Source organism: Sprattus sprattus (assembly GCF_963457725.1).
Source record: "Sprattus sprattus genome assembly, chromosome: 3".
In the NCBI taxonomy this organism is placed as follows: Eukaryota; Metazoa; Chordata; class Actinopteri; order Clupeiformes; family Clupeidae; genus Sprattus; species Sprattus sprattus.
In genome coordinates, this window is record NC_137922.1 from 5,097,776 (window position 1) to 5,111,779 (window position 14,004).

The window sequence follows — 14,004 nt, forward strand, 5'->3', positions numbered from 1 at the left end:
ACCATCTCCTTAACACAAGCTCACCTTTGCCATCTCCTTAACACAAACTCAACTTTACCATCTCCTTAGCACAAACTCAACCTTACCATCTCCACAGCACAAACTCAACTTTACCATCTCCACAGCACAAACTCAACTTTACCATCTCCTTAACACAAACTCAACTTTACCCTCTATCTCCTTAGCACAAACTCAACTTTACCATCTCCTTCACACAAACTCAACTTTACCATCTCCTTAACACAAACTCAACTTTACCATCTCCTTAACACAAACTCAACTCTACCATCTCCTTAACACAAACTCAACTTTACCATCTCCTTAACACAAACTCAACCTTACCATCTCCTCAGCACAAACTCAACCTTACCATCTCCTCAGCACAAACTCAACCTTACCATCTCCTCAGCACAAACTCAACTTTACCATCTCCACAGCACAAACTCAACTTTACCATCTCCTTAACACAAACTCAACCTTACCATCTCCTCAGCACAAACTCAACTTTACCATCTCCACAGCACAAACTCAACTTTACCATCTCCACAGCACAAACTCAACTTTACCATCTCCTTAACACAAACTCAACTTTACCATCTCCACAGCACAAACTCAACTCTACCATCTCCTTAACACAAACTCAACTTTACCATCTCCACAGCACAAACTCAACAAAAACTTATTTTACTTCTGATGACATGGTACATGCAGGTACAGGCCATTTAAAGCAGAGGAGCTTTTAGTTAATGGCATAGACTGGAACACCTGAATGGCAGTTGTTGGCTGCATTATACCACTGGAATGTATTCTATTATACATTAGTAACAGCATATCCTCTCAGGGCTCATGGCCCAGGTCAGCTTCTAGAGTGCGACTGCATTTCACTTTCACTTCTGTCATCATGTGTGTCATCTCATGCTGGCCCCAGTGCTATCTCTTTAGTCTGAGCGTGGCGCATAGCATTCTCTCAGATCTGCGTCACAAACCTGGGATTAGATTACATGGATAGAGTCCTCGCACACCATAGTAAAGCATCCCCTCCTCGCACACACTCTGTCACCCATGCAAGCTTTTCCTCAGAGTTCTGGCCTCTGTTTCCTCTGCTGAGGAGCTGGGCATATATTTTATAGGGATGGCGGTTGGGTTCGGAGGGTGCTTATTATCTCTTTTAAAAGGACAAGGCTTTAGGTGGCAATGGTGGTTGTCCCAAAACGTGTCGACCACATTATAAGGAGGTCATATAATTGGGGTGAAGCTTAGGTGAAAGCTTACACAAGCCTATGACATTAAAATCCAAACACATTCCATCTTGCATAATACACACAGATAATAATATTGTTGTATGCACTGTAACAGTTTTATACTAGATGCTAGTGGCTACAAATGCTCTGTGTTACTGATGTTCAGGAGATTCTAACCAAAATAATACCTTTTGTTTCGTCACGGTTCTGCTCTTAAATATGACAAGCCTGACTTAAACTACAGTAAAACTAAAAAAATAAAACATTACCAATGAGACACAATACAAGGACAAACAGAACTCAGAAACAGAACAGAACATTTTGCATGCATCACAAGAATACTACTGTGACCTGCAGGCCACATGCCAGCATAGCCTTGATACTGTACCTTTTGAATAGCAGCATAGCCTAGACACTGTACCTTTTGAATAGCAGCATGGCCTTGAAATTGTACCTTTTGAATGCGTATAGCGGCAGCATAGCCTAGACACTGTACCTTTTGAATGCAAACAGCAGCAGTATCGATACTGTACCTTTTGAATGGCAGCATAGCTTTGATATTGTAGCTTTTGAATGCTAGAGGCAGCAGTATAGCCTTGATACTGTACCTTTTAAATGGCAGCATAGCTTTGATATTGTACCTTTTGAATGCTAGAGGCAGCAGTATAGCCTTGATACTGTACCTTTTGAATGGCAGCATAGCTTTGATATTGTACCTTTTGAATGCTAGAGGCAGCAGCATAGCCTTGATACTGTACCTTTTGAATGGCAGCATAGCTTTGATATTGTAGCTTTTGAATGCTATAGGCAGCAGTATAGCCTTGATACTGTACCTTTTGAATGGCAGCATAGCTTTGATATTGTAGCTTTTGAATGCTAGAGGCAGCAGCATAGCCTAGACACTGTACCTTTTGAATGGCAGCATAGCCTTGATACTGTACCTTTTGAATGCTAGAGGCAGCAGCATAGCCTGGATACTGAACCTTTTGAATGCTAACAGCAGCAGCATAGCCTTGATACTGTACCTTTCGAATAGCAGCATAGCCTTGAAACTGTACCTTTTGAATGCGTATTGCGGCAGCATAGCCTAGACACTGCACCTTTTAAACGCAAACAGCAGCAGTATAGCCTCGATACTGTACCTTTTGAATGGCAGCATAGCTTTGATATTGTACCTTTTGAATGCTAGAGGCAGCAGCATAGCCTAGACACTGTACCTTTTGAATGGCAGCATAGCTTTGATATTGTACCTTTTGAATGCTAGAGGCAGCAGCATAGCCTTGATACTGTACCTTCTGAATGGCAGCATAGCTTTGATATTGTACCTTTTGAATGCTAGCGGCAGCAGCATAGCCTTGATACTGTACCTTTTGAATGCGTACAGCGGCAGCATCTGGGTCCAGTGTGCTGGTACTCTGACTCTGGACCAGCTGGCTCCTGCTCTCATCCTGACGGATCTCCCTCATGAAGCGAGCCCTCAGTCGGCCCTGACGCGCCCGCTCACACACCTGGAGCAGCTGCACGGCCTCCTCCATGGACACCCTCTGTGCTGCAGCATGGCACACCTGTGGGGAGGCAGGCAGGCAGGCCGCTAAAGTCATACTCAACACACACACTGAACACGAGATGTGCTAAAGTCAAACTCAACACTGAACAGGAGATGTGCTAAAGTCATACTAAAAACACACACTGAACACGAGATGTGCTAAAGTCATACTAAAAACACACACTGAACACGAGATGTGCTAAAGTCATACTCAACACAGACAGGAGATGTGCTTAAGTCATACTCAACACACACACTGAACACGAGATGTGCTAAAGTCATACTCAACACACACACTGAACACGAGATGTGCTAAAGTCATACTCAACACAGACAGGAGATGTGCTTAAGTCATACTCAACACACACACTGAACACGAGATGTGCTCAAGTCATACTCATCACAGAACAGGAGATGTGCTAAAGTCATACTCAACACACACACTGAACAGGAGATGTGCTAAAGTCATACTCAACACACACACTGAACACGAGATGTGCTTAAGTCATTCTCAACACACACACTGAACACAAGATGTGCTAAAGTCATACTCAACACAGACAGGAGATGTGCTAAAGTCATACTCAACACACACACACAGACAGGGGGTGTGCTTAACTCATACTCAACACACACACTGAACACGAGATGTGCTAAAGTCATACTCAACACAGACAGGAGATGTGCTAAAGTCATACTCAACACACACACAGAACAGGAGATGTGCTAAAGTCATACTCAACACACACACTGAACACAAGATGTGCTAAAGTCATACTCAACACAGAACAGGAGATGTGCTAAAGTCATACTCAACACAGAACAGGAGATGTGCTAAAGTCACACTCAACACACACACTGAACACGAGATGTGCTTAAGTCATACTCAACACAGACAGGAGATGTGCTAAAGTCACACTCAACACACACACTGAACAGGAGATGTGTGGTGTTAGATGTGGAATGTTTTGCCACCCTGGGACATTGTTTCTTACAGGCTCTTGTTGTTCTATGTGACCTCCTTTAGCAAGAATGTGGGCCAACATCCTCTCCCTCTCTTTCAGGACACGCATCTTCTCTCTCACAAAGTACCGGGGAATGGGCACCTCCAGATCAGCCTGCAGAGACATTGGTTGAGAAACAATAACACTATGACAATTCTACTGTGGGTAATCCACATTTTCCCAACATTCCTTTTCAGGCAGAAACAATGTCACTGGCCTATCATCTGTGTGGTATTTGAATATCAGTTTCCCATCTGAAATGGGCCTTAATTAACCCTGAACAGGGATAGAATTAGCTAAATTCGCTGAATTCATTAATAGACTTTTGATTCATTTACACCCTCATGCATTAAAGGTAGTTACCACACAGTCAGCTGAACACAGGTGCAAGTTTTTGTTGGCGTGTGCTTGATTCAAGGTTGATTCTGTCCTATGTTTGTTATTTCAAGGGGGATTTTTTTTTTGACAGAGGCTGTAAACGGGACTATCAATTCCAAATGTGCTCCCTGGGTGCTTGTAACCAGATGGTCCCAACAGATGAGGTTCAGACGAAGAGTTGGACGTAAGCATGAAGGCCCGAGGTGTGTCTGTCTGTCTGTCCAGGTGTGTGTGTCCATGTGTGTGTGTGTGTGTGTGTGTGTGTGTGTGTGTGTGTGTGTGTGTGTGTGTGTAGTTGTGGCCGGTGTGTGTGTCCATGTGTGTGTGTGTGTGTAGTTGTTTTGCCTAACACACTCACGGGGGTCATCTTCAGGTCCTGCAGCATGTCGTCAAAATAGTGGAACTCCGAGAACTCGAGCTCCACCATCTCATTCTTCAGCTCCAGGAGCCGCCCCATGACGCCTTCCATGACGGCCCGCACCACGCGCCTCTTCTGCGGATGCACCATCTGGTCGTACACCTCCTCCAGGTTGTGCAGGATCTGCAGGTACTTCAGGTAGAAGCCAGCCAGCGTCTGAAAGACTTGCAGGCGATCCCTCTGGGGTCGAGGCTGGACGACAGGGAGTTCGTCTTCAAGGAGGCCCTCTAAGGCATTCTGGGCTGAGGCCCATATCCTGTTGTAAGAGCTGGAGAGACAGTCTTTAGGTGAGCAGTGGTTCATTCAACACCTATTTAAATTATCCTGTTATAATTTCAAAGAGTCTTAGCCTTGTGTGATGACTCATGTTGTATTAAGAAACATTGAGGAGACAAAGGGCAATCAGGTCCAACTTTTTAATTCGCTTATTTTTGAGTGAAAGACAGGATTTTAAAGAAATGCCCCTCTGACTATTTTAGGACCTCATGAAAATACTGCTTATTTTCGTATAAGCTAAGCGTCTTAAGACAATTAGTTCAATGATACTCTTTACTCAATCTACACAACTCTGGAACTAATTACTGTTGGTTCCCAAAGGACGGGAAACTAATACATCTTAATCTGAGAACAATGTGAAGTTAATGGAACACACAAATAGTAGTTGAACAGGCAACATGGTAGTTCATTTAAAATATATTAAATTGTGCAGATCATAAGAGCTGCTCACTCTCACACTACTTTCCTTCTCTATTGGCAAGAAAGAAATGACTATTGGTGATGTTGTGTGGGTGTAGTGTTAACCCATCCTGAATGCTTAAAAAGGAGTTGATACAGAGGTGAAACCAATTTCCTTTTGTATTCGTATGTGGCTATACTGACACCCTCCAGGCATTAACACTGTCAAGAGTAAGTGGTGCCGGAGGGGAGCTGAAATCAAAGGAGTCACCCCAGAGTTACTGTGGGAGGGAGGGGAAGGAGAGGAAAGAGGAGGAGAGGACAATTCAGCTGGAACATTTACAATAAAACAGGAGCCTTTTCAGATACTCTAACTGCCCAGAAACAAAGAGTCTGACTACAACAATTCAGCAGAATTCCTCAGGAGAAACCCAGCTCGAGGTTTGCTGACCAAACCTTGCACTATGAATGAGGGAAAATGTTTGCCCACACACATGCTGGAAGAGATGGGTGATAACAAAGCCAAAAACACAAAGCAACAAAGCTTTTCAATAAAATAGCGCAGAAAAGCTTTTCCATGGGAAAAAACACAATTCTATGCATTGCTTTGCTCTGCACTATCTGCTGCTTTTTGTGTCACCGTTTCACTCTAGGGTACTTATTGCTTTTCAGGACAAAAGCACTGAGTTGTATGTTGTCATAGTAACAGCAAGAACAACGTGGACTTTAAACTTGTGGATGTTTCCCTTTAAATCTTTAAAGTTTTAAAACAACATTCAAACTCCTCGTCACTCGAAAAAGTTGTGTGCAAATGACATTACAAATCAAACTCCTCCTTCTACTAACTATCAAAAACATCCCACCGCATTGCTGCTTCATAAGAACATTCCTCTACGTGTTGCTGCAATATTGTGAGTCTTTTGCATCTCAAATATGTGATTGAAAAAACAATAAGGAAATTGGCCTACCTGTGCGACATTCTTGCAAATGATTCCTGATAGTATGCTCAAAGATATGATGCACAAAACATACAGGACACGCAAACAGACTACTGCAAGTGTGATATCACTGTTGATTGACATAAACCGAAGATATATTCAAATACAATTTGAAACCATGTATCCTATTTGTAATCACTTCTGCCATTATTTCAACGAGGGTTCTACTTAGTAAGCTTTGCAGGTCCTGTATCTCAGTTGCAGATTGATACAATTAGCAAACATCCACACAAACTGCTATGGAAACACGATTAAAACGACAAAAGACGTTAGGGGGTGTGCCACAAAACAGCGCGTTTTCGCGTGCGCATACAGCTATACAAACTCTCTGTAAAAGGTTAGGCTACCGTGCGAAACCCGTTGGGTATGCTCACCACGAGAAACATTAACACTACCATTTCAAGCCATTAAAATATTCAAAGCTGTGTTATCTATTAAACGCAAAAGTTCAGTCAACCTGCTATCGCTCAGAAAAAAACATGTTTGCTATTCTGCTGGGCATACTGCGTCTAGCAACAAGATATGGCACGCCTGCGCAATTCAACACATCTCGGGATTTGTTGATCAGTGTGCAAATCCCAAACACATGATTTTTATTCTAACTTTATCTCAGTAAAAGGCTGTTCATTTAAGTTTGAACGTTTTAGTTGTGCATTTTTGAATATTGAATTCCTGATCCAGTATTGTATGTTAGCGCATCTTTGATCACTTGCCATAGCAGGTGCACTGGGAGCATCATGAATGGGAATAGATGAGACTCATGCGTCTCTTGTGTTTTCCCCCTCTCAGACATAGACGTTTTTGTCCATATGACGTTTAATTAATCCATGATGTACTCTTTTCCGCCTTGCATCTCAATGTAAACCCCAAACGCAAAGTTGTAGCCTACATAATGGACTGAAATGATACATCGTTTGGCTCGATGAATGAAAAAGGGGAATCAGACATATTTGGAAATTCTCTCATTTCCCCCGAAAACAATGCGAAGGCTACAGGGTTGCATTGAGATGTGTGTGGTTTGCAGATTTGGGGAACTCTATTAGAAACAGACTGGTAAGACTCAAAGGAATAAACAATTGCTTTGGAACTGAGTGGTCATATGTCCTTGTCTGATTGTGGTTTTGATCAAATATTTTCTCACTCTAAGCCTGTGGGACCCTAGGCCAGGCTTGAAAACTCACCAGAAGCAATTTATCAAGAGAAGATGAGGGACATGGACACAGGGGACATTCCTGTCTGAAGACTGGACCGAGTGGGACATCAGGCTGCCCCCTGTCCTTTATGCTGTTTGGCTGTGTTGGACACACACTAGAGACAAACAGTGACCACAGCAGATTCCATCATCTGAAAGCTTTCTCACACAGCTGAGGAGCTGTACACTGAAACATGGTTACGAAGGCTGGTATTGTTCTGTCTCATCCTTGATCATCTGCCTATGAGCATTAGCAAAGGTGCTGTCATTGTTGCGGCGAATTATGTCAAGAATAAACACAGATATGACTCTGATATAATTTAGAGGACCAACTAAGTTATTCTGAAACTTCTGTTTGTGATTATGTCAGATAAAACATGTTATACGCTCAAATCTGTTGCAGAACACCACACAATGGATCCCTTTGTCACTTAGTATTTTCATTTTATTATTTATTTGAGACAATGCACTTAATCAATTTTATCTCTAAACTGGACCACACAGTAGTCTGCACAGCCCAGACTCTCTCAGGCACACATCACAATGGGGCAATGGCTGTTGGCCAGAGCAGACGGCGGCGGTGGTAATAAATAGAGCCACCAGCTGAGGAGCCCAGCAACAGGTGAGCTCCCACGTGCCTAAATATGGCCCCCGTGGAAGTCTTTGAGCCCAGGCCAAGAGGATGTATGCTGAATTAAAAGGTTTCGGAACAGGAAAAATAACAAACCAAATTCACCTGCCATAAGGCAAACGTGGCCCACCATTGTAAACCTCTGTGTACGGATGTGGATGTGCGAGAGCTGTGTGCGTGTGTGTGTGTGTGTGTGTGTGTGTGTGTGTGTGTGTGTGTGTGTGTGTGTGTGTGTGTGTGTGTGTGTGTGTTTGTGTGTGTGTGTGTGTGTGTGTGTGTGTGTGTGTGTGTGTGTGTGTGTGTGTGTGTGAGAGTGTGTGTGTGTGAGAGAGAGATGGAGAGAGAGAGAGAGAGAGAGAGAGAGAGAGAGAGAGAGAGACAGAGAGAGAGAGAATGAGTTTACATATTAACTTTAATATTCAGTATATTTATCATCAATCGTAGTGTTCATACTGTGCTCTGACAAATGTCTAAACCAGACTTGGTTTAGAGATCCTTGGTTAGATTTTTCACACTTTAAACTCAAAAAATTAAAGATGACTTAGTAAATATACTGTGTGAAACCATACGGTTGGGGTAGCTGTTTTTGATATGTCTTGGACAGGGCCTCTATAAAGGGACAAACAAATGTGAAATATTTGTGCCTAAACATCGGTAAACATCATTAAGTATTACTAGTATAAATAGTATTGACCATGTTTCCAAATGTGAACTCTCCGTGAATACTAGAATATTGGCAAAAACAGTGAAGTATTGTGAAATAATTTTATGTATAAAAATAAGTGGAATGAAGCCTTGCCATTCCTAGTAAAGTTTGTGGTGTGCATATAAAAACACTCTTGAACGCTGTACGGAAATATAAGTAGGGTACGTTGAGCTCTATGCATTTGTCTTTACTTATCTTTGCCTTCACTGGGGTTTCGCCCGTAACTCGACACCAGGAAGACGTTTCCTTTGACGCACTTTGTGTGGAATAGATTTCGTTTAGCATTTGTGTACTTGGATTCAAACACAGCACTTTAGTATGTCTAGTGTTATTTTTTCAGGAGTGGACATCCGTTGTTTCTCACGTCCTCTGAGTCTATTGTGATTAGACAGAAACTTCAATTCTCCAGAGTTCCGACCTGCCTTGGTAGGCGTTACTCTCCTTGGTATATTAACAAGTGTAAAGACCCTGTTGCCGCGTAATCTCGGCATCCTCACTAGGGAGCACATCGAGGCACACACTCTGGATTGAGAACATATCAGACATAAACACGGCCGAATTGGTTTACGTAGCAAGTCAAAGGAGTTCTAGGGTGAGTACACTTTAACTTTATAACGTCGATATTAAAAAAGCCTTTATTATCCGTAATGCACAAAAGCCTACAGATAGACAAATTGTAACATTCAAATTCAGGTATTTCCCTCTATCGACAACTGTAACTTCAGTGACTTCATACACTTCATTCATGTAATGCTTTTAACCGTTAGCGCTCATTAAGAAGTGTGAAGGCATCTCTGGTGTCACGGTTAGCGGCATGGATTAACAGTGGGTACCATCCCCTTGTTCGAATTCAATGCGACTTTAGATTAGGCTTCATTGTATGGATGCAGCAGATAAGAGACGAGGGAAATGTGCGCTGCTCTTAAGCGCAAATGAAACGAATAGCTCAAGGTTTAACATCGCAACGCCAGCCACGACAGGTAGAGGTTTTTTTTCTTGCTCCGTGAAGGCTATGCAGTAGACAGAATTAAAAAATATGTTTTCGCTGTTATATGTTGGTTATATGTTGGTCATTGGTAGAATTAACTTCAGTGTTTTCCAGTGTTATGAGCAGTTTCTATTTTATGATTGTATTGCAACTAGTCGTCAGCAAAATGGACTATGCCCTACTTGCAGAAAATCTACTGTCGGGATAATACCACAACATCTTTTATTTTGTTTAAGCAAATCTTGGAATGCTTCTTTTTGATTTTGGGTTCAGATATCCTTCAACATAACACTTTGAAATGTTTTAATTCAAATTCTGTTGTGGGGACATATTGTTGTTGAAATGAAGCTGGACAAATCTGAAATTTAAAGGGGGGAGAGAAAGAAACAGGGAAGGAGAGGAGAGACCCAAATGAAAGAGGGATAGTTAAACAGTAAGCGAGGGGTGAGAAGGGGAGGCCGGGGCAGTGTGGAGTTTGGGGTTGGGGGGGGTTGGTGTGGCAGCCGGTGGGGTCCTCACAGGGAGCTCTTTGTGCCGCGGTGCGTTGCTGGCAGCCTGGGGCCGTGGGATCAGGTGAAGGGGGCTGGTGGTGGCCACTGCAGTGTAAAATCAACAGCTTTACAACTGAGTTTCGGTGGGTGGAGGGGGTTGGCCAATACACCACCATGTTTATGGCACCTTGAGAGACAGGTTAGAGTTTTAGGCCACTTACCCGATCCTCTGTCTCTAATGCTGGGCAGAACAGACTGCTGTAAAGCTGGAGGTGTGGAGGATGTGAAAGAGAGCATGAGAAGAAGAACTATCCTTGTTTTGATGGAGCTTCTGCGTGGACAGGAGGCTGCTGTGTCCTCTGTGTAGCTAGTGCACTGATTGAGATTCCCAAGTAACATTAGGGCAGCTGTCAGGTCTGCTCACATTACTCATAATCACATTAGGTTGTGGTTTTATCCCTGTTCAGAGGTCAAAACAGCTCTCTAATTTGAAAAAAGAAACAAATAATCATTTCCCTGAACTGATTGCTGTGTGATGATTGAATTTGTAGTTCACCGCATTTCTACTCAAATGTCTGATACAACAAGCTGCTCTTCTCTCTTTAAACGAGTGATTTTTGTTGTTGTTGTAATCAGGCCCTTTTTCTGTTCAGTCAATGAGAAGAAACATGCAACTCTAACTATCTAATTGTAAGCGCATCTCCTTAATTTCATACACATACTCAGTGTGAGGAGATTTTCTTTCTTCTTTTCATTCTTTCATACCGTCTGTCTAAGAAATTCTCCATCTTCCAATGGCTCCCATAACGCTACACTGTGTCAGTTTAAAGGCAATGGCCATGCATCAAATGGTTTAAAGGACATTGACGAGCTGGACCTTTCACCCCTCAGTCAGTCATAGAAACACATTATCTGGACTCCTTTGGTGTCCACTGAAGCGTGGAGGTCTCTGACCGTCTGAAGTGTCTGGGCCTTTCATGCCGGCGTCACCTCTCACCTCTGGGCCGAAGCTGAAATAGACACTTATCTGATCTGTTCATGGCCTTGAATGATTTCCTAGTTTAAAGTGCTATGGCTGTTATATGTGACGCAAACAAACCCCCCTCTCCCCCTCGTGTCTCTAAATCCAGGTTATCTCAGCTTTTCTGCTTTCTAGTTCTCTCCTCATTAGAGCTATATATATGTGTCGGTTTGGACTCTCATTTAGCATCACCCTGCCCTTCGGCTCAGAAAGTGTCTTGAGAATGTCCCTATGAAGGCTGGTGGTATTCTGTGTCAGTATTATTAGGTGTTGTGTTTTGATGAGAGTGTAATTCTGATGTGAAGGGTGAGGTGGACCACAGCTCTTCATCGTCAGCTCCCTCCCAGCAGGCCTGGTTTAGGCTGTCAGCAGTGTGGCAGATTGGTCTCAGATGTGAACAGTGGTATGCATCAGCCCCTGATTATTTCCCACTTTGATCCCTGAGACCAGGACAACGGCAACTCCTCTGTGTTATTGGTAGATTAGGAGGAGCCTGGGAAACGTCTCTCTCTCCACTGCTCAAGAGAAAACATTCCTAGAAGCAGCTTGAGGTTCCTGTCGCAGGTCACCCAACCTCACGGTGTTTGAAATGTTTCGGATTATGCGTGTTATTCTTGTAAATAAACGGGTCTCCCTTTATGAACCTCTCCTCCGTTCTGGATTTGAGACAGAGGAAATGTCTAGTGGAACTAGTGGAACTAGAATCTAACTGATACCGGCACTAGATCTGATGAGAAACAAGAACCATGAGAACTTCAGTGATTTGACTGGTGGAGCAATGACTCCTCCACAGTATCCTCCACAATGTATTCCTCCACAGGTGAATTCAGTTCTTGCAGTACTAAGTGACCCCGTATGTTTCTCTTTCAGATTTTGTCCCGCAGTGAGAAGAAGTCAAGATGAGTTTCGGTGACCTGACTGAGCTCCTGGACATCCTGGAGGAGCTGAACATCACCATCCACGACGAGAACGAGAGCGTGTCTCACGTGGAGACGGAGCTGTGTCCCTTCGGCTTCAGTCTCAACGCCGTGCTCTACTCCATGTCCGTCATGTACATCTTCATCTTCCTCATCGGCCTGGCGGCCAACACCGTGGTGGTGTGGGTGAACCTCCGTGGCGAGAGGAACCGCTACGAGACGCACCTGTACATCCTGAACCTGGCCATAGCGGACCTGTGTGTGGTGGCCACTCTGCCTGTGTGGGTGAGCTCGCTGCTGCAGCATGGCAACTGGCCCTTCGGAGGGGCCATGTGTAAGATCATGCACCTGGTCTTCAGCGTGAACCTCTTCAGCAGCATCTTCTTCCTCACGTGCATGAGCGTGGACCGCTACCTCTCCGTGGCGCTGTTCGGCGACGCCAACAGCCGCGGGAAGAAGATCACGCGGAGGCTCATCTGCGTGCTGGTCTGGCTCCTGGCTCTCGCCGCCTCTCTCCCCGAGAGCTACTTCCTGGACGCCGTGAAGTCCTCGCACTCCGAGCACACCCAGTGCAAGTCCACGTACCCTGGGGAACGGGAGTGGACAGTGGGCATCCAGCTCAGCTTCATGGTCCTGGGCTTTGCCATCCCCTTCCCCGTCATCTGCCTGTTCTACATCCTCCTGGCCAGGGCCCTCTCCTCCTCCACGGACCCCGAGCGCCGCCTCAGCCGGAAGATCATCTTCACCTACATCATGGTGTTCCTCATCTGCTGGCTGCCCTACCACGGCGTGCTGCTGGTGGAGACCCTGGCCATCCTCAACGTGCTGCCCTTCAGCTGCCGCCTGGATCACTTCCTGTCCGTAGCCCTGCAGCTCACCCAGTGCCTGTCGCTGGTGCACTGCTGCATCAACCCCGTCATCTACAACTTCATCAACAAGAACTACCGCTACGACCTCATGAAGGCCTTCATCTTCAAGTACTCCACCAAGACCGGCCTGGCCAAGCTCATCGACGCCTCCCGGGTGTCTGAGACCGAGTACTCGGCCGTGGATAATCACGCTCCGTTGGGAATGTGAGCGGGACTAAATCTCAAAACGCTTGAAGAATTGACATAAGTATATAAACTCTGTACAGTTTAAAAAGTCTTCTATTTGTATCAAACTAGAAGATGTCATGCCTTTCGTTTTGTAAATGGCTCCTTTTTGATTCTGTCGCCTGAGGATTATTTAAACAGGTTTAGTTTTTTCTGTCAGCAGTGACTGCTGAAAGGACTTTAAACAAAAGCACTTGAAAAGAGTTTAGGCTGAGAGTCTGTGTTTAGGCCACAGACTTGTGAAAATAGCTCCTAAGTCCACAACCCCCCCCCCCCCTCCCCCTCCTCCCCCAACCCCCCACAAACACACCTCCCCCAAGAGGAGCCAGACAGGACCTGAGACTCTCTCTGTGTCTGTTTATCTGTCGCGCTCAAGACCACCAAGACTCCATTATCCACACGTTCTGGCACAACAGACAGGACTGGGGTTACTACTTTCAATCAACTTTTCTCAGACAAATGCCAAGATGTCAAATTGACTCAAACCTACGCAGACAACAGGAGCGAGAGAGGAGAGCTATTTTGAAATGCGCTGTTATTTTGAAGGGATTTTGTAAATGTGACCCGAGGAAGCTCGAACATATCTGATTAGAAAAATATAATATATCCCAAATTCGGGATGAGTTTTGTAAGAGACATATATGGTCAAACTGGTATTGTCAGGCAATAATGTCTTGTGAGTAGTATTACAGTGTACATTTTGT

The 14,004-nt window shown here is 44.3% G+C and overlaps 2 protein-coding genes across 2 annotated transcripts in view; one reads left to right on the plus strand and one right to left on the minus strand.

Annotated features, from left to right (window-relative positions):
• The window catches only part of drc11 (dynein regulatory complex subunit 11), a gene marked incomplete at both ends in the record, with an annotated part of 48,014 nt that extends 43,124 nt beyond the window's left edge, over positions 1-4,890 (minus strand). The window contains 3 exons of the mRNA XM_080834590.1: positions 2,609-2,806; positions 3,783-3,905; positions 4,528-4,890. Of these exons, the coding sequence (XP_080690716.1) occupies positions 2,609-2,806; positions 3,783-3,905; positions 4,528-4,890 (684 nt within the window). The remainder of the gene's footprint in view (positions 1-2,608; positions 2,807-3,782; positions 3,906-4,527) is intronic.
• A 4,415-nt stretch (positions 4,891-9,305) lies between these two features.
• ackr3b (atypical chemokine receptor 3b) lies at positions 9,306-13,592 on the plus strand. The gene is made up of 2 exons (XM_080834417.1): positions 9,306-9,381; positions 12,160-13,592. Exon 2 carries the CDS (start codon positions 12,189-12,191, stop codon positions 13,281-13,283), a length of 1,095 nt encoding a protein of 364 aa, XP_080690543.1. The 5' UTR covers positions 9,306-9,381; positions 12,160-12,188; the 3' UTR covers positions 13,284-13,592.
• The last annotated feature ends 412 nt before the right edge of the window (positions 13,593-14,004 follow it).

Coding starts and splice junctions, on each gene's coding strand:
- ackr3b (XM_080834417.1), top strand. CDS start 12,189: ATGAGTTTCGGTGACCTGACTGAGCTCCTGGACATCCTGGAGGAGCTG.